The 24,088-nt window shown below is 43.8% G+C and overlaps 3 protein-coding genes across 3 annotated transcripts in view; 2 read left to right on the plus strand and 1 right to left on the minus strand.

The window, feature by feature from the left end:
• The window catches only part of UPB1 (beta-ureidopropionase 1), a 50,197-nt gene extending 44,284 nt beyond the window's left edge, over positions 1–5,913 (plus strand). Inside the window, exon 11 of the mRNA XM_054006132.1 lies at positions 1,695–5,913. Coding sequence (XP_053862107.1) covers positions 1,695–1,778 — 84 coding nt within the window. The 3' untranslated portion in view covers positions 1,779–5,913. The remainder of the gene's footprint in view (positions 1–1,694) is intronic.
• GUCD1 (guanylyl cyclase domain containing 1) lies at positions 5,778–17,198 on the minus strand. The gene is made up of 6 exons (XM_054006133.1): positions 17,042–17,198; positions 14,176–14,260; positions 12,490–12,655; positions 11,629–11,720; positions 9,549–9,790; positions 5,778–9,053 (listed from the first exon to the last, which is right to left on the minus strand). The coding sequence occupies exons 1-6, from the start codon at positions 17,082–17,084 to the stop codon at positions 8,962–8,964; spliced, it is 720 nt and encodes a 239-aa protein (XP_053862108.1). The 5' UTR covers positions 17,085–17,198; the 3' UTR covers positions 5,778–8,961.
• A 551-nt stretch (positions 17,199–17,749) lies between these two features.
• Positions 17,750–23,191, plus strand: SNRPD3 (small nuclear ribonucleoprotein D3 polypeptide). Its single transcript, XM_054006134.1, has 4 exons — positions 17,750–17,848; positions 20,089–20,238; positions 21,558–21,750; positions 22,857–23,191. The coding sequence occupies exons 2-4, from the start codon at positions 20,113–20,115 to the stop codon at positions 22,916–22,918; spliced, it is 381 nt and encodes a 126-aa protein (XP_053862109.1). The 5' UTR covers positions 17,750–17,848; positions 20,089–20,112; the 3' UTR covers positions 22,919–23,191.
• The last annotated feature ends 897 nt before the right edge of the window (positions 23,192–24,088 follow it).

The raw sequence follows: 24,088 nt of genomic DNA on the forward strand, positions 1-24,088 counted from the left end.
TTTATCTGTACAAAAATACATCCAGCTTCCTTGTGTTTTGCTCTGGCATACGCCTGTGCCATATGTTCTTATATATTCTGTGACATACTGGACCTGGTGGCTGTGGTATACTGGGTACTGAATTTTACATCCTCAGTAAAATGAGGGGTCATTTCAGCAGAACGAAGGTCTTGGTCATCAGAGAATACACAAGGGCCCCTCAACTGTAACAGCACATTTTAGATGCATTCAAATGTGGACATTATTATTGCAGTATGAAAATGAGTAGTACAATATCCCTTGTGCTGTTTTTATATTTGGTTGTTTATTTTATCTGCCCCCACGTCTTCTGTTTCCAGTGTGCTGCAGTTTTGTATTGACAGTGCAAACCAGCATTGCTGGAAGTTTTGGAAGCTGAGTAGAGGACAACTGGGGCTTTTGACAACCAGAAAAGAGTAGGAAGCAGTTTACATTTTTGTCATTTGATGGAAATACAATATCCCCTTTCTACTTATGAACAGCCAGAGGTGACTTGACATTTGGGGGTGATGGGCATGACCTTCTTGCTCCCCACCCAGACAACCCTTGACAGCAACCACATATCCCCATAACTTGCTCCAGGATCTGCCACTGCATCCAGAAGCAATGGATAAGGACATTAACTGTATGTTTCTTCTAAAATGATCAGCAGTGAAATAATTAACCATTGTCCTCATTACATTTCAGAATTCACTCTATTGCTGTGAGAGGAGCAAGTTCACTCCCCTCAAAGCTAATGTTTCAGGCTGCTTGCACACTCAGGAAGACAGCAGTATCAAGTCACATTTAGAAAGCTTTCTTCACAAGTATAATGGCTATAAACTTAGTGTGAAAAGTGACTGTAAAAAGAGCAGCATGGAATTCATGTTTTATATGGCTATTTTACACACACACACACACTCTCTCTCTCTCTCTCTCTCTGTTCTTTCTATCATCCCTGAAAAGTCTGCCTGGGATCTGAAAATCAAGATGGGTTCTTCCCTTACTGTGCATCATCACCAGATGATCATGCTACCACAATGGGAGCTGTATAAGTTTCTACATAGATACAGGTTCTGCAGACCAAATGCTACAGTGACACCTGTGCAAACCCATTGAAAGCAGTGGGGTTTTCAGGTGTTACTGGGAGCATCATGTGAAGACTTCTCACTTGTGTAGTTCCACTACCTTCATTGGATGTACATTGGTGTAACTGGAATTCAGTACATAATTCTATCAGTGCACAGCAAAGAGACTCAGCTCTCACACTCACCTATGTTAGCCCTGCAAAGGTAACACAGGTTAAAAAAAGCTGTAAGAATTTATTTTTGTCACTTGTCAGCAAATGTGACTCTGAAAACACACACACGGAGTACATGTGCTGAGCAAGACGGTGCCAATTTTACATAGTCACTTTGCACCATAGAACTCCATTTGTAATGTGTTTTTAAATGAGAGCTTAGCTTTTGCAAGAGCCTGCTTGTGCCAGAGCATTGGTAATTTTTGAAGATTGATGGAATTAAGACCTTCCATTTCTTGGTAGTTAATGTTTCTTTTTTTAAAAGTGATGTAAATCAATATTTTCTATTGAAATTCCTTCAACTGATCATCTGTAATCCTCCCTGGCAGTGGGGAGGAGAAGGAGCAGCTAATGGGAAGTTATTGAAATAGGCTACAGCTCTGCTTTTCTTTTCCAGATGACTGGTAGATACAAGATGTATGCAGAGGAACTCATGAAGGCTGTCCAGCTTAACTTTGCACCCAATATTATTAAAGAGTAGCTGTGACGGTGTCCTCTGGTAGGAGAGCTCTTACACCAAGGTGATAGCATCTCCTCCTTTACAAAACAAAAGTGATCTATGTATGTTAGTCTGCAAAAGTCTCCATCTTCGATTATCTTACAGTTGGTACTGCAACTGAAACTTGGCAAGTGCAGGTGCAGTCACTGCCAGTCAAAACTTACTATACATTTTTATAAAGCACTTACTGCAAAGCGATGAGCAAATGATAGCGGGCTGGGTGAGGAACTCACCTGGTCAGATTTAGCTTAAATTCTGAAATGTGCATTATACTGTATGAGTGTTGGTGAAAAGGTGATATAGCATATACAAAACCAATCTGGCCCTGAGGAAATGCTAGTGCACTTTCCCTACATGCTTTGTTTCAGTGGGATAAAAATGTCAACACTTAAAAGCTTTGTCTGAGACTTTCTGACACCTGTCTCCTCTTCTTTGTATGCCAAATCAGTCCTATCAGAAGAGTATCAGGAATACAAGCATTGACTCTTGGTACTTCCCAAAAGGAAGCGCTAGATAAGGAACTGACTGTATTTCCCCTCACTTCACGTGATAACTTTACATTGTTACAAGTGGCTGAACGCCCGTGCTGTCACACAGGTGTAATTTGTTAAGTCATGTTTATGAAAAAGCCCAAAATGGCTCTAAACAAAAACTACCATCCGCTATTCTTGTAGCTGTTTCCATTGCTTCATATTGCTGCAGACGGGGGGAGGGATAGCTCAGTGGTTTGAGCATTGGCCAGCTAAACCCAGGGTTGTGAGTTCAATCCTTGAGGGGGCCATTTAGGGAACTGGGGTAAAAATCTGTCTGGGGATTGGTCCTGCTTTGAGTAGGGGGTTGGACTAGATGACCTTCCGAGGTCCCCTCCAGTCCTAGAATTTATGAATCTATGATTCTAAGCTTCAGAGTGGTGTTTGGGGTTAGTGGTGTGTGCTGGTTGTGTCTATTTGTGTGGGTTATGTTGTGCTAGGAGATTTATGTTGATTTTTGTGGCTGTGGCAATTGGGCCAGGTAATCCAGCATCTGTGCAGTTTCCCTAGTACAACCAATGAAATTATTGCATGCAAATTAGCTGTAGAGTAAGGTGGTTGTGTTACCTCTGATATCACAATGGTCTAGAACCCTCGGCATAGCATAGAGATGCATGCCTTACTATAGCTGTACACCACCCAGGTGTAATACGTAAGGTCAAAATGGCTGAGAACTTAAAAATTGGATGGTAGTAGGCCATGAAACTCAGTGATGATGGAACCTGGTGATATTGTAAACAGAACTTTCAAGCCATGCTTGGACCTGTTTCCATTGCTTCACACTGACTCAACAGACATTTTAGGCTTCAGAGTGCCATTCCTAGAATCTTACTATATGGATGCTGCCACACTACGTATTTCAGCTTGTGGACGTTGTACCTCTTAGGTTATTTATCTTGCTGGGGAGGTAATGACCTTAGCATTGCTGTTCCACCATCTGACTCCTTAGAGCCAGGGTACCCAACATATGGCCCATAATCCTACACAGCCCACCAGAGCATTCATAAGGCTGCAGCGGGGCTCAGACTATCAGCCCCAGGTGGCGGGACTCCTGCTGTCGGCTGAAATCTTAAGATATGTAGAATCTGTTTGGCCCACACAAGAGTGTGCTTAGGTTTATGTGGTCTTCTAGTATAATAAGGTTGGGCACCATTGCCTCAAGAGAATTGGTGTATCTAAATTGGTGGTTTAAAAAAATGAACTGCATGTCCTATGTATTAGTTTTACAGGGGAAAATACGGAAGGAAAAGGTCTGGCAAAAAACAGAGTGGTTGAAGTTAGGATCTTATGTCGGTGCCCAAATAAGGATTTAGGAGCCTAATTTTTGGCAACCATATTTTAAAAGTCTTGGCCTCTGTCCTGTAAAAAAAGATTTAAAATGAAATGTGTATGGTTTGGCTTGACTTAGTAAAGATAAAAGGAGCCTGGGGGCTATTCAAAGGTTTTTCAAGGATAAGTAATTTATTTAAAGTGAGCCAAGGGTCTAAAAGTATAAAGGATGGAATAAAAATAAGAAAAAGATTTGTTTGTAGAATTCCCAATAAAAAAATTTAGTGGTAGAATTTTCTTAAGAGAATTGGTGGAAGTTCCCTTGTTTGGGACACTTATGACAAGTGATCAGTAAACAGAGTGTGAGAAAGTAATCCTACAACAGCAAGGGGTAGCACTGGGTACTTTTGTAGACCTTTTCCAGTGCTAAAACCAAACTTGTCTGTAATACCAGAGTAACTCCATTGAAATCAAAGGCATTATTCTCTTTTATACTAATAAATTTTAGTTCAGAATCTAGCTCTTAATATCCAATTTGTATCTTAACCATCTTAATGCTCTACAATTTAAAAAATCTCAGTCAAGCAGGATTAAATGCTACACATTCTATTAGGGCTTTAATCTAAACTCCATGAAGCTATTATGAATGTTGCTTTCTAGAGCATTGATTAGTTTGGCCGTGAAGGACAGACAGCTTTGTAGCGAGACATCTTTTTAAATTACTGCCAAGCCAAAAAGAACTCTAACAGTGTTCAGTACTTTGTAATGGAATGTATTACTATTGCAGACTTTCATAGCACTTCAGGATTTTGTCGTCTTACGTTCCTGTAGCCAGTTTTTAAATACAGGAAACTAAAGCTTCTAAGCAGGGCCCCAAATTACATGAACAAAAAAAAGTAAGAAGGCTGCCTAGGAAGTTTTTTCTGTAGTATAGGTGAGTAGCTTCCAACCTTCAGTCCAGTGACTGTTCCACTGGAAATACAACCATTGCATAATCCATGAGTATAACGAATGATAGTGGAATTCATTCATATCACATGCAGGAACAGACCATGTGATGTGAGTGGGGAAAAGGGGGGGATCAGTAGTGAGAAAGAAATGTAGTATTTTTAAGCTTTGTTCATAACATGCATTGGATCTGTCTGCTCACTTTTACTTTTTCCTGTCTCTCCCCGTGTCACACCCACAGTAAGCACTTAATCCAAGCAGCACAAGAAAGCAGGGAACCCCAGCTCTGTGGCAAAACAAACTGCCTGAAATGCTTGTAAGCAGCAGGACTGGTTCTCTCTCTGCAGGGGGGTATTTCTGCCTATCTTCTGTTATCTCTCTCTATACCACCACCTCCAGGTTGAGATTTGGCCATATTTATTTTTTATACAAATTAACTGTAGAGTCTGGGATTTCATTGCTTTCCTTCTATTGTTTTGTATTATAAAGCATTTAATACAGTCCACCTAGAACCGGATAGTGGCCCCCAAACAGGACGTGACCTATTAGTTGGGAATCATTGGTGCAGATAAGGCTTCTGTGTAATGATCCCATTAAAAGTATGTAAACACTAACAAAGGAAACTATTGCAAGGATGATAACATGTTATGGTTTATCACATAGTTTGACCTTGCAGCAGTTTAGCACATATACCAACCCCATACCGTACCACCATAGTTCAACAAATGCCTTTGGGTACTCCTGTAGTACCCAGTAATGGTGCTAGAGGCACAGAGGCTTTTAAGGAACCTCCAAAAGCCCAGCATGGCATTGTGAGATGGAATTAGAAGAAATTGGTGTAGATTGCACCAGTGCAGAGCTGAAGATCTCAACCAAAGAGTTGCACTCAGCTAGGATACTCACTGGTTGTGTGATGCCTAAGACAACTGTAGTGTGTGGATAGCAATGGTACATGGAATGCTTTGAGCTTGGAATATAACCAGTTTTGCTTCCCTTTTTGTTTGCCCAGTATAGTCTGATGTAGTGATGTGTCTGGGAAAAGTGAAAGGAATATGAACCTAAATCCTAATGACAGCATACCCACAGCTGAAGTAAATATTTGTCTCTTAAGAGTTTAAAAATGGCAGTTTCAGCTAATTGTATCATTTCTAGTTTAATACATACTTCTTTTAAAGATCTTGACACATTTTTGCATAATAAACTGGTTGACAAATACAGCTGCTACACTGTGCTATGGGGTTCACTTAAAACCTTTATTGAGAATGGCTCAATTACAGACAAAATATATTTATGTATAAAATTTCTCTGCATGTAAAATATCCCTTTCTTTGCTGTGGACGATATGAATAAAACAAGATATTACACAAACATTTTCAGGGTGAGCTTTTTGATAAGCAAATTTCTAACAGAAAAAAGATAAGACATTCTTTATTTTTGCCCAATTAACTGCTTTCTTACCCTAAAGTTTGACTCATGCCTACTCAATTTCAGCTCTACTCAAATATGGCCTTCACCTCTTCTCTCTAGGCTCATCTTCCAGGGCAGTCTTCACTTGTTTTCCCTGCCTGTAGGAGATCCTGTGGCAGTGAGGGGCTCCTGTTTTCTTCTTTGTCATTTAATCAGCTGTAATTTAATCTTTAAATTCCATTTAACTATTTAAAATCCAGCCACCCAAATACTGATTAACCCAACAGCAGTAAAAATGATTACACCCATATAGCTGCTTCCATCATTTACATGAGGTATTCTTACAATGAGACAAGATTCCATTTTGCCTTTGAGTTGAATACATGCAGTCTAATGTCTGCTCCCAAGTTGGTTCAAGACCAGGATCTGAACACCAGAACCAAAGCTGAATGGCAACATATCATTACTCTTAACCCCGCTGTAAGAACGATTTTCATTGGGCTAAACACACCCCTTTCAGAAAATAAATTCCATGGTGCTTAAATTATATTGGAGGAGTTATGGGATGGGGGGGAAAAAGCACAGATTAACAAAAGATACTGAATAGTTAGTTTACAGATGTGTTGTTAGTAACATCTACAAATCCTTCACAGTGAAGCATTACACACAAATGGACTTGGACATACAATTCTCTACGTCAGTGGCCAGCTGGTAGCTTAGCCAGTTTTGTAGGCATTATAAGGCAAAACCTGTTACTGGTTTTGGCCACAGGCCCTCTGCAGTGATTGTAATGGAACTTCTGATGCTTCTGTTCTGTCTGCCACTAACTTGTACCCTAATTCCCAGTCATCTTCACATGCAGCAGGTGCCCAAGTGCATTCCAGCCACACCTGCTGTAAATGAGTTCTGATTGAAAACACATTTCCATCAAACTCGTTTTTCAGATTTTGCAAAGGAACAGCATTTCTACTCACCTGCCGCTGTATCTCAGGCACTGAAGACAGGAGCACTCTAGATTATATTGAACATACCCCATCAAGTACTTTTTGGATACTCTCCAGTGTTTGCAAGCCACCTAGATTAGAAAATGTTTTTCCTTACAACTTTTATCCTTTAGCGTGTTGCTAAACATTGACTCCCTGTACTCTGTTTTCACCAGAAAGGGTGCTTTTTATTTACTACCTGCACCATCAGGGATTACAGCTTTAGGCAATGGGTTTAAGATGCGTCTCCTCAGCTGGTTGTCTAGGTACAAAACATATCATGTTATAGTGCTTACATCCATAGCAACGTTTTTTCTTTTGTTTTTAAAATCATTTTGGAATTTGGAGGTGAGTTCAAACCAGTTATAATTTTAGAGTAGACCAGATTTTGGGCCCAAAGGATTTGCCAGCGTGACTTTAAGTCAATTGTACATTATCTGAATCCTCAGCTGAAAAGGCTAAGTATAAAACCAAGCACATTTCTATTGTAGTTAAAGTCATAAAGCTAAATTTCAAGACACGATGAGACTGGGAGTCAAAATTTGTAGGAAGTGTAAGGTCAAAGCTGAATTATTTCCTACATTTCAGTGCTTCTCTGCCAGGCAGGTGATCCCAGATAATATGTTAAAGGGGCTGCACACAGCCTGCTGCAATCTTACAGTTTAGCTTAAAGCATCAGACTGCAGTGAGGACCCTGCTGCTTATTCCAGAACACAGCTGTAGAGTGAGAAGAGGTAGAAAGTCTGGGCTCCTGCTATAACATCTTTGGACTTCAGCCAAGAGAAGTTTGTTCTCCCTGCCTTCTCAATTTGAAGCAGAGTTCTGAGCCAGGCTCCTGGCAGTATCTGTTCCTGGGAAATCCCTCAATAAATCTCAACAACAAATGCTGAACCTCAAATTACAATACAGGCTTCGCGCAAAATCTGTTCTCTCTCCTGCCAGACATTTAAAATAACCCTCTGCACACAAGGCATAAACCCTCAGTGCTTGGGTGACTACTTAATGCATTTACTTAATCAACAGTTTAAAAACTGTACCTAGACTTGATCCCTGGATACTGCAGAGAGAGAGAGTGTGTGTGTGTGGGGGGGAAAGATGTTTCCAACCCTTTGCACACAGACTTAAAATTTCTTAGGCCCAAATAAAATGTCACCAGTCAGCCTTTTGGGGCAACACAGAACTTTGGTCAAACCATTCCTAGAAACGTTTTAACTCATGCAAGATAACTCGGTAGGCAAAATGACAGTAGGTGCTTACTACTTGGAAGGAGTAGCCTATAGCCCTTAGCAGGAAGACTGGTCCTCCACTGACAATAAGATCAAACTGCAAACTCAATTCCCAGGTACAGGTGGTGAGAGCAGTCAAGCTGGGTTTACACAAGAAGCTTGCTTTGTAAGTGGTATTTCATTCCCATTGTGCAGGCAATGCTGATAGAATCTGCCACAGTATGTCAACAGCTGACAAGTCATTTTCTTCCTTGAAAAAAAATAATCATGGGCCAGGTTAATCATTTATCCTATCTACACCCTTCTGACCATTAAATAACTAAATCTAGAGTGAAGATCAGCTCTGGCAGTTTTGAAGGCAAACCAACGTGTATTTCCTCTTTCTTTTCTTGCTTCATGTAGCTGAACCTGTGCACAAATTCCCACGTGTAGACTAAAGTCGTGTACTTGGTGTGTTTTATTTCAAGTCTTTAATTCAGAAACAAGCTCACAGCCAACTGTAAGAGTCGGACTCTGAGGGGATTGCATTTTGAAACTGCTCTCAAATGTGCAACGTTAAAATTAAAATGTGCGTGTGTGTGTGTTAGATATTGCAACATCAGATATTTCATCATTGGGAATAAAAAGATGAAGACAACACTGCAATATAAATGTCTGAATGTCTATAAAGCATCCCTTGTTTAAGATCCCACTGCAAATCAGGAGCTAAGTCTCTGCAGTAAGAGTCCTGAGACAAGCAGCCAGCTGCCATGCAGGTGCTGGGCAGACTGCGCCGGAAATGACAAAGCAGCAAGCTTGGATGTCAGCTGTCCGTGTAGATAAACAGGATATCCTCATCTGTGCCGTAACTCGTCCTGGCTTCCTCAAAGTTACTGATGCTGGTGCTGCATGTTCCTGTGGGACAGGAGCAGAATGTTAGTCATGCTGAGCCAGGGGAAGAATTTGCTCATGAACAGCTCTTAGCCTGCCTTTGGGTAAACAGAACTAGATCTCATGGGCTTGATCTTGCAGCCCTTACTCGCTTGAGTAGTCCCATTGATGTCAAGAGCAATGCTTATGTGCATAACCACTGCAGAAGTGGGCTCTGTGTAATTACACACCATGTTGTTCTTTCTTCAAGATACTGAACGTGTATAGTTTAGCACTCCTAAACTGTGTCCCTCTTAATAATCATAAGGCTTCTGCAATCCTGTCAGAATATATTTCCAATGCTTCATCTGAATCGCAGCCCAGAAAAGAATGAAATAATTGAATTCTGTAAGAACAATCATGGGCCAATCAGCTGGTGCCGCCTGGTATCAGGGAAACTCCAGCTGGTTTTGCATTATGCACGTTAGTAATGAGGAGATGGAGAATCCACACAGAATGAAACAAAGTTCAGCTACTCACGGTCAGCATAGGCAGGGTTGTTGTAGTAGACACTCCCTGAGGCTTTGTTGTAGCCACACAACACAATGAAATGACCCTGGTAGTCAGGATTCCTGCAGAAGCACTTCTGGCCAATAGGGAGGAAACAGCAATATTTGACGGGACTTGAGCAAAGTTCACACAGCAACAAGACTGCATTCACCAGGACAATGGCTACGTGACCTTGGGACAGGTGCTCCTGAATGTCCTGGACAGTCACTGTGCTGCAGAAGAAAATTCAGACATTCACAAAGAAGCCCAGGAGAGAGATCTGTATTCACTGGATTGGGCTCTCCCAACGATGTGAGTGTGGATGATGTCCATCTCTGTTATGTGATTGCTATGATTATTTTACATATCTTTGTTGTTGAGGGCTCTACTGCAGCCGCAGACAGTAGTTGTTCCATTCAAGTCTATTATACCCTCACTGCCAGTGAAGAGCAGAGCCGTTCTGGCTGAAGTTCTATAGAACATGTATTAAAATGAATGGAATCTCAAGATGTCCCAGATGCCCTGGAGGAGCAGCATTTTTGTCAGAAGTATTTGACAACCATTCAACACTAGGGAAATTAGTTTATTTATGGGGCGGTTAGGGATGCTGTAGAATCCAATCCCATCCCACCCACCCGGAAGCCCAAATGCAGCTGGTCTCTAAAGCACCAAGTCTTCCTCAACTGAGGGATTGGATGGCACAAGATCCCCAGTCATCTTGGTCTCTGCATCCTAAGATACCTTTGTCAGGTAAGAATAGTTTCCCAATTATAAAGTTGCATTGTTTGGCTCTCTATTCTTGCCAGGATTATTGTTCTAATATTTGATTGTACCCAATTTCGAGCATGAAAATCACCCATGCCCACCTGGCAATCCCATTTATTTGAGTTGAAGTTCTTCATTCAGAGACACAGACAGATGGTGTGTACCATACCATCTGCACTCATCCCCTGGATCAGATCCAAACGTTCAGGCTGTGTGCAATGCCTCACTGAACTGATGTCCTTTTTAATCTCTTCCAGCACTGCTCTTCCCCATTGCCTTCTCAATCCTAGTACTGCACAGGCGCATATACAACCACCTCCCCCTCCCTGATGTGAGCCAAATCTAAAGCTTTGTTTCTGTGCTAGATATGGCCTAGATTTTTGCTGCCGCCTCCTCCTCCCAGGTCACAGCACTAGGTGGATAGATGCTGCTATGCAAACTCTAAGTACATTAACAGGACACTAAAGAGTCTGGCAAATGCAGGTTTAAAAAAGCATGTAAAAGCACAATAAGGCCATTGTTTCCAGGCACAAATAGTACCTTCTCTTTCTTCTCTTGCTACTACTCATCTACCCCAGTAAACAATACACAGAGTCAAATGCAGCCCTGGTGGAAGTGGCTGCAATTCTTTTCAGTTTATACCCATTTAGAGTCAGATTGAATATGACCCAGAGTCTTTTCTCCTCTTCCAAATTTTGCTGTCAACAATAAGGTTTTAAGCCATGTGTGTGATTTTTCTCTCTCCCATGTTTAAGTCTCTCTCCAGGGAGGTTCCTTCTCCTATGAGGTCATCCTTCATTTGGCAAATCTTGTAAATTACAGGGTTTCCAAGGGAGCAAAAGCACGCATGCCTGATTTTGGTTTATTTCTCTCAGCAGTGGCTGAGCAGTGTTAGCACAGCTCTAGGAACAGTGGGTTTTGTGTCACTGCAACATTCGCTTCAGCACTGATGGCAACTTTATTTAATAAAAGCTATTTAGAAGACATTCCCCACTAGTTTAGCTTAATGGAAGACCAAATTTTCAGCCTAAATAAATAGCCAGTTTCCCGTCAGCAAATCCAAAATGCTGCTTTTCCCCTTTTGGGGCTCCACTTTTCTGCTCTTCTTCCCAGTCACCATTTTGCTTCCTCCCTCTGTCTCAATGGAAGTGAAAAGATAGGGGAAATAAAGAGGGGGTGGAGCCTGAATTCAGTCTGACTTACACCACCACAGTCAGAAGTAACTCAGTGGAGTTACACAAGTGTGAAAGGAGACTCAGGCCCCTGAAGTCTCCAAAGGGAAAAGGAGATGAAATGACAAGCTCACCACTTCTCCACCAGCACCTTGCTGGCTTTGGCCTGGGCGAACAGCTGGTTCACTCTGTACTCTTCCGTGTCAAAGTGTTTCCTGTAGAACGACTGAGGGATAAAGAATGATTTATCAACAATTCATCAGAATGAAATTCACCCCAGTAAAGTGAATCTTCAATTAAAAACCGGTTAGAGAGGGCCTGGGTGGTTTAGGGGATTGATAATGGTTAAGGTGTCATTCTCCCGCAGGTCACCGGAAACAGGGTAAGAACCTCTCCTCTGGTTCATCAGTTCAAATTCAGTTCAGGTCTGTAGTTATTGCAGTCTCCGGCTGATGGCTATTTAGCTGCCTATGTGAATCTGGTCGTATCAATTTTGTTCCTAGATTTCAGGACTCCACGTAAGAAAAAACATAACCACTACTGGATCGAATTGGCCCTTTTTGTTGGCAATATCAACAGAGGCCAAGGACTGAATGGACATGGAGACTGAATTCCCCTCTCACCTCTAGAGGTGGTTCCTCCAGGTCAGGGTTGAGGCACGTTGGCGGGGGAAGTGTAGTGGAAGCTAGCACTGCTGCTGCCCCGGCTGTACCTGTTCTGTAGATAAATAGAGGGCTTCAGTCTCCAAGGCTGTTAAATAGGCTGGAACCTTTCATGAACACTGAATTCGTACTGTTTTTTAAAACGCAAGCTGGAAAATATCTGGGACCACATCTAACCTGGGTTTGGAATTGTTTCATAGACAGTTTGACAATAGGCAAACCTTGCTTACAGGAATGGTGGTTAACCACATCAATAACACAGCTCCATCAGCATGGCCCTGATGGATCATGATGGAAAGTGCCTGATATTTCCCAGTGAATGAAGATGCTCACCTGATTTTTATAGCCCTTGTCCACTCCAAGTGTCTGTGTGCAGAACCTATGCTTAACACCAAAGTGCCGCATTAGGTAGGCCAAGTCAATGGTCCAGATACTCTTTGTTAACCGGAGTTCCCGGATGGCTTTCTGAAATTCCTCATCATTCAAACGATTCAGGTACCTAGGGTATTAGAGGAAGTGGGGAAGCAAAGACGTTAGCAGAAGGTGTGTCTAACAGTCCAAAACCTCTTAATATCACAAAAGGGAAAACCTGAAACATTAGGGTTTGGTTGAGAAACAACCAAAATATAACCCACAAATGAACCACAAATTCCAAAGCAAAGGAAATGGGGTAGGGAGCATTTCACTGGATTTATCACAGGTGATTGTTTTCCCTTTTGGAAATTTAGTGCTGTCTTAATTATTTTACAATTCTAAAGATGTACAGGACGCTGTACAAGAGGTGAGCTGTGCTAAACAAATAATGTTGCTCTATCCTGAAGAGTTTACAATCTAAAAGCACGCATTCAACAGCAGGAAGGGGTATGGCAACTATAGCTGGATTGATTCACGGAATAGGTATGTTTCAGAAGGAGTTTTTTAAAGGAGGAAAGGAACTTGGTAAATATTCAAAGGAAGGTTGCCTCAGGCACCGAGGGTGGTGTGAATGAAAAACAGTTGAGGAGAGGCGGGAGGTGAGGGGAAAGGTGATGTGGGAGGGCAGAGATTTATTCAGAGACAAAGTTATGGAGAGCTTTGGAAGTGAGAAAAAATAAACTATGCAGAAAAAAAGAAGGAAGCCATTGGAATTCAAGAGGCAAAGACACAAGGTCAGATTGGCAGGGTAAGAAGATCGATCTTGGCAACTGAGGTTTTGAATGAAGTGGAAAGGAAAAGAGGTGAGGGGGGACGGAGAGGCTAGAGGCAGAGGTTACAGTAGTCAAGATGGGAAATTACCAGCGCACGGACTAACGTCTTGGCAGAAGGGATGGAGAGAAATGAAAATCTTCTGCTTCATATCTACTAAGTGGACATCTAAATAGGTATTTCACTCTCCTGCACCTAAGCTCGTGTTCCTCTGTGGAAGGAAAGACTAGTTCAGCAGGACAGCTAGTAGGTTAAAGAAAATGGGCAACACAGAGAATAGCTTTGAAACTCTCATATTCCTGGAAAACATTTACCCCACAGAACGGATGCCCAACTGGACAGTGGCAAGATACTAACTCTTATAAATACAGAAGAAACCTGCTGGTCATTTGAAGACACATAGAAAGGAATTCAAGTGAATTGCTGTGATAAGTAACAGTTCCAATAAGAAACAGAGAGAACATTCTATCACACAAAACATGCTAATCTGCAGGGATAACATTCTATTGGGTTAAACATGCTAATCTACAAAGTTCTTAAAGTTAATCAGATATTTTGTATATATCAAGAAACTTGGTTAATTATCCTTCATCTGTGTTTTCTTTTCCTCCTGCTGGAATAGTGGTGCTATGCCCAGTGCGGCAACAGTAATCCTTAGCGGGGCACTGGGGAAAATATGGTCTGATGAAGTTGTGAGGTTAGTCACAGCTGCCCCACCCAACTTTTCTCCTTTGACATTCGATCCTGGTCTTAGGAAGGGTCCCACAGTGGGGATAACATTCCCAACTCCCTATGCTCAAAACCCACCCCTCTGAACCAAAATCAGTTACTTACTGCAGTGCCATCCTGGAGCAGGCTAGCCCACAGTCCCAATGGTACAACTGTTGAATAACTGGCACTTGCAACTGGACATAGTCAGCTGTAGTAAAGACAATGCATCATTAGAAGAGCATGATATGTGAGTTAGCCCAGATATGTGTATACTTCCACACATTAGTATTAGCAGTCCTCTTGCTATCACAGTTAGTGTTGTACTGGGTTACTTGAGAAACACTTTTTATTTTGTCCCATTAGCAGGTTATGCTTCTCGGCATAATTTTTTTTTGTAAAGGTCTTTTTCCAAATTGTAAAAGTAAGAGAACCATCTGTTTTAACCTGACACTCCCTCTTTGCTATAGCTATGGCCAATTCTGCAGCAAATTCATCCTCCTCTTCCTCCCTAACTTTTTTCCGGTCAGATCTACCTATTCCTGGTCATGGCCTCTGTATGATCATGAAGAGGTAATCACACCCTAAGAGAGATACCAGGAGAACAACAGACTTTCATCTTTTATTGTGGTGTGTCCAAAACTGAGTGTCTGGGTTTTAACAGATTTTGTGACTGTTGCAACCTTCGGTGCAGTCTGACCATCAACGATGTGCCAATACTCGAGTGTTCATCCAGCAAAAAAACATACCAGGCCACAAGGAAGTGCTAATTGAGTCTGTGATCAACAGGAGGACTTGTCTCCTCAAGAACACTACACTGAGCTACAGCAAGACTGTGAGAAGTTGTGTTAACGCAATGTCAACACAACGCAATGTGTCTTTGCAGTCAGTGTAAAGACAGGGAAAAGGTGTGTTCAACATTATGTGGGCTAGTCATGGTCACCATCAACTCTTCAAGGTTGTGCTCTAACTTGATGTAATTTTCTAGGGAAGATATGCCCAAAATGCTTTTAGCAGAAACAGGCCTCCATGGATTTTGTGGCCTCCTTCCAAAATTTCTCACATTCCTATGTATTACATTCTTTCTAGCCTTTCCCGTGTGGCTTTGAAAACTAGTGTACCTGCTGAGGAGGACATCAAGTCTCTTTAGTTAGTCTATGTCTGGCCAGTATAGATCAATGTAGTAACTCATTATACTAAAGGAAATGCTAATCTCCAAAGCCTTCTCACATTAGGAATTATACATCATTTGTCATAAATTCCTGTTGGTGGATTATACTAACCTCATTTTCCACTAAGGACTGTACCCCATTAGGTCCCAAGAAAAGAACACATTTTCTACATCATAATCTCAAATAGTAATAACTGAAGCCTAATGTGTCAATTAATTTCCTTTAATTTATTGAGTTGCCAGCCATCCTGCCTTGCCTTACACACCCTTTGCTGCAACAACTTCATATTACTTTTCAAGCTCCCTAGAGGAGGACGATTGCCAACAGTCCTGGAATAAATGAAGTGAGAAAGTATGTTCCAGCAATAAACTGAACTGCATGATCCTCGCCAGTTTGGTAAATACAGTACTCAGTGTGACAGGTTTACAAAAAGCAGCCACTAATTCCAAATCCCTAGGGGACGGCACTACCCTTCTCCTCCACATGAATCTTAGGCAGGTTGGTACAATCAGTATCCCTGATCTGATAGACCTGGAAGTGCAGGGAAGACAGATCCTTGAAGGACCTGCCGGTAACTTGCGAAGACACCGTATCTTCCTGGAACAGTGGTATCTTCCCAAACTGAGTGCCCTAGTTCCATCGTCTGTCCAGAGTGATAAAAATTCAGTCTTAGGACTCCTTTCTTTTCACTATACACTCAAAAGCCCAGAATGTTCTGTTGGAAAATAACAATCTGGTATTTAAATTATACCCAAATCCTCGCACTGAACCCAGTTCAACATGAAAAGCTTCAGCACAAGGTATTGGTTATAGAAGACACTGCAGAATGGTGCTCAGGGAAGCAGACATAGACCCCATCTTAGCAGTTTAATTTAGCCCCCAACACCAATCATGCAGTTACATTCACCGGCAGCATCTGATTTCAAAATCCCATCCATGCGTCTGTGCAGAATCAGAGCCTTAATATCCCTGGGGTAATATCTCTTATAGGGACTGGTAATTTTTTCTGGATTTCCTCAGGCCTTTAAAATACTGCTTTAGGTCTGAATCTTCACCTGCTGTATTAGTGATCAGAGTGTGCACAACAGCGGGTGTGTAGAGGACTATTGCCGACAAGGGCTGCAGACCAGCCAGGGCCTGTGAATGCCTCAAATTTCTCATGAGAGAGTCAAGGTAGGCATCTTTTATTGGACCAACCTCTGTTGGTGGAAGGTACAAGCTTTCAAGCTACGCAGAGATCTTTCCTCAGGTCTGGGGAAGGAAGCAGAGACGTGGAGCCAAATACACTTTGGGACAGATTGTCAAGCAGAAGGGGTAACGCATGTTGGAGGCAGTCGCTTGAAATGAAGTGGCCAATTGGGGGTTAGTGTGTTATGCAGAAAGGGTCTGAAGTGGGCACTAAGGAGTAGCAGCAGGCACCATGTTCTCATGACACCCAGGCAATAGAGGGTGCCCAAAGCAGGAGAGCTGTGACAAACACAACCTGGCAATGGCAACGAGCCTTCTGCTGTGGAACGGAAGGGGGATCAGATGAGAGGCAGCTCAGATCCCTGGGGGTGGTAGTCCGAGGCGGCTCGGCTCCCCCGGGCAGGGCGCCGCGAAGGAAGGGGGGGGGGTCCTCGGATCCCCCCCGGGCAGGGCGCCGCGAAGGGAGGGTGGGGTAAGGCGGCTCCGATCCCCCCCGGGCAGGGATCCGGGGCATCGGGGCGGGCTGGCTGCCCGGGCAGGGGCTGGCGAGGGTGCCTCGGGGGCGTCACTCGGAGGCGGCTCCTGTGCTGGGTCCCGAAACCCGTCCCGGCCGCGCCCGGGGACACACTGACCTGAGGACGGCTCCGAGTCCGCGGCCTCCTTGGGGCTTTTCATGACGGCGAAGAGGCGGCCAGGCCGCTCAGTGGGCGGCCGCCGGGCCCGGACCGGGCTGCGGGGCTTGGCGGGGCCGGGCCCCCCTCATGTCTCGGAGCGGCGCTGCTCCTGCCGGCCCCGGCGCTGCTGCCTGGCAGAGGCGGGGCGGGGCGGGGCCCGGCGGCGGCGGCAGCTGCTGATGCGGCGGGCGGGGAGCGCTGCGGCTCCGGGCCCAGCCCCGCACAGAGGGGACCGGGGGAAGGCGGAGAGAGGGGCGCTGGCCGCGCTCAGGACGGCACCGCTATGCCCGCCCCCAGGGCAAGGCTCCTTGGGGACTATTCCCGCCTCCCCGACAGCTGTCAGCAGCGCGCTCCCCGGGGCGGGGGTGTCGGCGAGGCAGTCCCCGCAGGGCAGGCGTTATGGGGGTATCTGCACCCCGGTCACATGCCCTGGTGGGGGGCGGGGATGGCTTGTCACTGCTGCCCCGGGGCCGTGTGTGTTCAAACTCGCAGCGGCGGAGCCATGCGGCACTGTCGTGTCGCTCCCCGCCTCGTGGGCCGGGGAAGCAGGCGGAACCCTTGTTCCGGGCTGGGGTATCCCCGCGGGACGCCCGCTCCTGAGGCCCGTCGGACGCACGAACCATAGAGTGGAAAGGCGAGAGGCGCTCGCTCTCTGGGCAGCGAGGCTTTTCCGGATCCGGTGTGCGGTGCACGCTGGGATACCGGTGGAGGCCATTCGAGCGCTAAAGCTGAGCCCACGCTGAGCAGCGACGTGCCTCGCGGAGCGTAAGTGGCGGGCGGGAGCGCGGCCCCTCGCCGGCGGGTGGGTGGACTCAGGCCGCCCTGGGTGCGGGGAGCTGGGCTGGAGGCTCTGGGGGGGGGGTCTCGTCTCCTCAGCGCGCTCCCCTCCCCCTAGCGACCCGCGGGCCCGGGCTCCCGCCGGCGCTGCCCGCCTCCCCCCGGGACAGTGACGTTTCAGGGCCGGTATTGTGCGATCAAGTAACGCGGGGGCCGTGAGCGTTGCAGATCGTCTGGTGTTAGCTGCTCCGGGCGCGGGTGTGTTTTGATACCGCTCCGTGCGCGTGTCGGGGTCTCCGTGAGCGCTGGTCCGGTTGGCTGCTTTGCGTTTCCGGCCCAGGAGACGGGCAGGGTATCGCTGAGCACAGCGCTGGACGGTTTTGTACGTCTGACTAACCTGTCCCTCTTCAGAGGCCCTCCTTGACTTTTAATAAAACAAAAAAGGGTTAAAGTTTTTTAAAACTCCTTCAACGGAGCATAGAAACATCCCCCTTCACCCCCCCCACACACACCACATACCCACACACGAGTTTCCCACCATCTTTCTTCCTCTTCCATCACAACAGTCCTAGTTACAATGGGGAAGGGATGGGGTGAGACGAGACTAAAACAGTGAAGTGTAGCTGCCAGGCGAGTCCTTCATCTATTAAATTAGACACGAGTGGGTTTTTTACATAATTCAAAACATATCCTCTAGCTCAGAGGTTCTTAAACTAGGGGTTGGAACCCCTCGGGGTCATGAGGTTATTACATGGGGGGGTCGTGAGCTGTCAACCTCCACCCCAAACCCCGCTTTGCCTCTAGCATTTATAATGGTGTTAAATATCTAAAAAAGTGTTTTTAATTTATAAGGGGGGGTTCGCACTCAGAGACTTGCTATGTGAAAGGAGTCACTAGTAAAAGTTTGAGAGCCACTGCTCTAGATGTTTAGTAAGAATTACTTAATGATTTTTTTTTAACTCCCATAAATAGTTTCCTTGAAGGCCGTGAATGCATAAGTAAGGATTTGCAGGATCAGGCCATAATGCACATCAATGGTCTTGACATATCCTTTTAATAGGCTGCTTAGCCATTTCTTTCCAATTCAAAAGCGGTAATATCTTTTGTTATACCAACTTCTGTTAGTGAAGGAGACAAGGGTTCGAGCTAGGGTTCTGGAGACAGAGCTCTTCCGTTAATAAAGATATTACTTCACCCACTTTTTCTCTCTAATGTCCTGGGACCAACACGGCTATAACAACTCTTTCCTGTATGGTAAGGTAATTCTTCTAGTGGAGGCCAAGTATATTCTCAGCCTCAGGCATTTCTGAAAGGAAATAACTCTTGTATCAGAAATGTCACTTTAAGTCACATTGCTTCTGTGTCACTTTAACAGAAAATGTGTATACTAAACAGTGTTCCCAAAGCTTGAGAAAATCCCCTACATGGTATAGAGGCCTCCATCACAAGCTTGTAAGACACAATAACGTCTATATCTTGGGGAATATCCTGCATGTTGTATGTTTTTAATATGATGCTCAGAAATACAGCAATGTAATATGGAATGCTCTTTATGTAGTTCCATCAAGAAATGAGATTCTGTGAATACACTGTGTGAGAGTCAACATCTTTCATTGAAAGGAAAGTTGTATTTTCTTTTGCTAGTAGCAAGCAAGCGTTTTGGCACTGCTGATTCCTCTGCTTTGGTATTCTTACGCTAGTTTCATTTCGCCGGTGTGGGCCATCCCAAAGTTAGTTATGTCTACTTACCTCTTCTAAAATGATTATAAAAGAGTCTCACTCTTTCTTGACTAACCCATCAGATTCCTCAGTAATTCTTCTGAAAATGTAGAAAATTTGAAAAGTTTTTCTTCCCCATCCTCCATGACTCTCTGAGTTCCCCATTTCTTTCCCTGCTACCAAGATTTTGAGACGATTTTGAGACCAACATGGTCTTTAAAATAAAACTATCTGTTATTTACATAGCAATTCAATGTGCACAGAAGCCTTAATCCTGATTACTATGATTACTTGTTCTGGGAATAGCCATGGTGACAGAAGCCCTGTTTATCAAGTTGACACTTTTTAAGGGCACTGAATTTGTAGAAAAATAAAAAAAAACGGAGTAAGTAGTTCTTTATTTTCTGGACTAGAAAAGTTTGTTAAAGGCTTCTAAGAAAAAATCTGTATTATGTAGGCAGAGTTTATGGGCAAAGAAACTTACTATGCTATTCCTCTTTTTGGTCTAGGTTTAGAACTGTACTGCTGCAAAGATGTCCATCGGAGTGCCAATTAAAGTGCTGCATGAGGCAGAGGGCCACATCGTGACATGTGAGACCAATACAGGAGAAGTCTACCGTGGCAAACTCATTGAGGCCGAGGACAACATGAACTGCCAGGTATGTCTGGGAAAAGGGGGTGCGAATGGTGTATTTTTGGAAAGGTCAATCTTTGGCTGATTGTCGGCTTTACTTAAATATTAACATTTCTACTCAGAGATAAAGAAAGATGAGTTATCCTGCTTCATAGCTTTGCCAAAATGACAGTCTCACTTGTGACATTCTAGAGAAGGGGACAGCTTAAACTTTTTGGTTTATAGGCAGGAGCGCCTGTTCCTATCAGAAATTCTTATGCATTTTTCAGAGCTCTGTTCTGTGACTAGTTTGAGATAATGGCATTTCTGCTAAAACCATTTGTTATTTCAACAGCTAGCTTCGACTCTTTTGACTCATTAGCTCAGGATATGTTTTCTCCAAATCAGTGTTTTGAAAAGCTTTTTCTTAAATATTTTTTTTTAAAGCACACACAAAGCCAGGTACTTGAATACGGTGTAATTCTAATTGATTTTGAAGACTAGGGCTACATGTTCAAATCACTCTCATCTCATGAGAAATTACTTTTGTTAGAATAAACTAATATAATATATGTGATACTATAGAAGGGAAGGTATTTCCCCTTGTCAGTGAGTTCCCAAAGCTTATTTTGGGTTAATGTAGAAATACAACTCTGGGAGTGATCAAAATAGCCTACGAAATCCACAGGATTAGTAAAATTCAAATAGTTTAAACTCCATTGACTCTCATAAGGAACTGCAATTGACAAAGGGTGCCAGAGTTAACAGGCCTTCTGAGTACTGATTAAATAGTCCTTGGTATTATTGTTCTTTGTGTACCACGCTCCATAGCTTATTCTCTTCATTCTCTCTTTCCCCTCCCCCCCCCCCACTCAATCATGTTACACGCGCACGCACGCCACTCTAATTTAAATCTGCTCTGTACTTATATGCTGATCTGATCTTGAATGTTGAATCTCATTTTTGCTGGCTAGATTACTCTAACAAACACTGTGCACACAATTAAAAGGCAAAACTTATGTAAGGCTATGATGTCTTTGAAAGATTCTTAGTGATCTTGCTCTGCTGTTTCAATGTATTCTCTTAACTGGGATTCCATTTACATTAGTCAACTTGCTGCAGCTTCTGAAAAATACCAGTCCATGTTAGCACAAAACAGATGAAAACTTCTCTCAGAAATCAGTTTCAAAACAGTCCTGGAAAGCTATTCTGTTTAACACATATGTTCATGCTATTATTTGGCCAGACAGCTTTCTGTATTAGAAAGAAGACTTCCTTGAATCAGAATTCAGTAGCCAAAACAAACTGGAACACTTCACTATTTAAGAGGCCCTTATAGGCATTGATCAGTTTCATGTCTTCCAGATGTCCAACATCACAGTGACATACAGAGATGGGCGAGTGGCACAGCTGGAGCAGGTGTACATTAGGGGTAGCAAGATACGGTTCCTCATTTTACCAGATATGTTGAAAAATGCTCCTATGTTAAAGAGCATGAAGAATAAAAACCAGGGTTCTGGGGCCGGACGAGGCAAAGCAGCTATTCTCAAAGCCCAAGGTGGGTACCTCTGTGTTTGGTCATTACATTTCCTGTCAATTTGTTAGGAAACTGAAGCGGGTGTCATCATCAGGAGTTCTGCAGTACAAAGAGTTTGGTTTATTACATCACTTAAATATGAACATCACAAGGAGTAAGAGGAGTTTATTTGGCAGGCAGAGGGGAGAGTTAAATAATTGTGAAGTTTGCATTTTGTTTTCCTTTTTTTTTTTTCTTACCTTGATTTTATTGTAAAACTTCAAATGTCTAGTGCTTTAGAAAATTTAAAAATAGTAATATTCGTTCAGAAATAACTAGACGCTTAGCCTGGTAAAATCTCTACTCAACCCTCCCACATAAATATCCAGATCTTAGTGCTCCCCATGTATATGTGTGCAGATTCTGAAGCAGCTATTTGAATCACTTGGATCTTATATGCAGTGATCTTTTTCTGGGCATTGGGTTAGTCAAATCTACTTCAGTTATCACTGAAGCATTAATTTAAATATAAAAACGGCACTTAAATACACAAGGATTTGAACTTAAAAGCCAGAAAAGTCAGACTTCCTTTATCTTTGCTAGGCCTAAATTATGTGGCTTGATGCATAATGATTAAGAGCAAATATTTTGGGTCTGTTTATGCTTATATAGATTACTTTGAAAAGGTTTTTGCTCATAGGAATTACGATGTTTGTAGAGCACTTTGAAATCTGTTCCAGCATGGTATGTAATAATGGCGCAGGTAAAATGTTATTAAAAAATGTCTCTGGCATGGCACTGACTTTTTAATACAGATCTCCTGGGCTGCAGGTTTGTGCCGCTAAATGGAATGAATACAAAATTTTCATTTTGTTTTACTGTCAATCCAATATTAGTTTCATCTGTTTCATGACTAGACGCATGTAAACATTAGCTTCTGCTCCCCATCACAGAGCACTCTGGGAATTAGAGAAGTACATCACCTTCTGAACCGTACAGGGTAACCTAGTTTCCACGCTGCTAACTCAGCACAGGAGGCTAGATACTATAGTGATTGGCACCACAAAAATACCTTTGATACAACGTATGTAGATTCTTATAAACATGCAGTTATGTCAGATCCACATGATCTATTTTTTTTCCTTCAGTGGCTGCAAGAGGAAGAGGTCGTGGAATGGGCCGTGGCAACATTTTCCAGAAGCGAAGATAATTTTGGACTTAACTTACTTACCTTTTTTTTTTTTTTTTTTTTTTTTTTTTTTTTTAAGGATTTAATTTACTACTGGTGCAGCAGTTAGGGTTCTGTTTAAATAAAATCTGTTTCTGACAAAATAGAGAATTGTGTGCTGTTGTATGTTGAGAGGTCTTACTTGGGACATATCTGATATGGTGATGGCTTTTTGTAGTGGGAAGAGTATTGCATATTGATAATAGAGCAGATTATTTCTAAATCCAGCTTGAAATAGAGAGACTGGTACCTGGATTTGTGTTTTGTATTTTTTGTTACATCTTGAATTTCAAGAATGTCTGTGTCCCTCACTTTTCTCATTAAATCCTGTTGCCATCCACTCTGCAAAAAAGAGTTAAGTCACTATCTAAATCAGGACTGGGCAAGCGTTTTGGCCTGAGGGCCACATCTGGGTGGGGAAATTGTATGCAGGGCCATGAATGGAGGGTTGGGGCAGAGGGTTGGGGCCCAGGACGGGGTTGTGGGGCAGGAGGGGTGTGGCAGTGGGCTAGGGGGTTCAGGGCAGGGGGTTGGGGTGCGGGGGGCAGGAGGAGTTTGGGCTCCGGCCTGGCGCCACTTACCTCAAGTGGCTCCATGGTAGCAGTGGCGTGCAGCGGGGCTAAGGCAGGCTCCCTACCTGCCCAGGCCCCGCGCCGCTCCCAGAAGTGGCCAGCTTGTTCGACAGTGGCTCCTAAGAAGGGGGTGGGGTGGGGCAGGCGGCTCTGCGGCGTGCTACCCTTGCCTGTGGGTACCACCTCTTAAGCTCCCATTGGCCATGGTTCCCTGTTCCCGGCCAATGGGAGCTGTGGGGAGCAGTATCTGCAGGCGAGGGCAGCGCACAGAGCCCTCTGCCCCACCTCACCCCCAAGTGCCGCAGGGACATGATGCTGGCTGCTTCCAGGAGCGGCGGGGGGCCAGGGCAGGCAGGGAGCCTGCCTTATCCCGGCTGCGCCACAGGGCTGGCAATCCCATGGGCCGTAGTTTGCCCTCCCCTGATCTAAATGCATCTTTTTAGGTAAGAGAGGATTCATTCTCAACTGGCAGAGTGCTTGTGTCCCATGTGGAGTCTTTCAGGGGGTTGCTGTGGCCTTAAGTCTCTCTGTGACCCAATACAGGATCTTGGTGAGGATGACTGATTCGTTGCTGACAGTT

Source organism: Malaclemys terrapin, chromosome 16 (assembly GCF_027887155.1).
Source record: "Malaclemys terrapin pileata isolate rMalTer1 chromosome 16, rMalTer1.hap1, whole genome shotgun sequence".
NCBI classification, from domain to species: domain Eukaryota; kingdom Metazoa; phylum Chordata; order Testudines; family Emydidae; genus Malaclemys; species Malaclemys terrapin.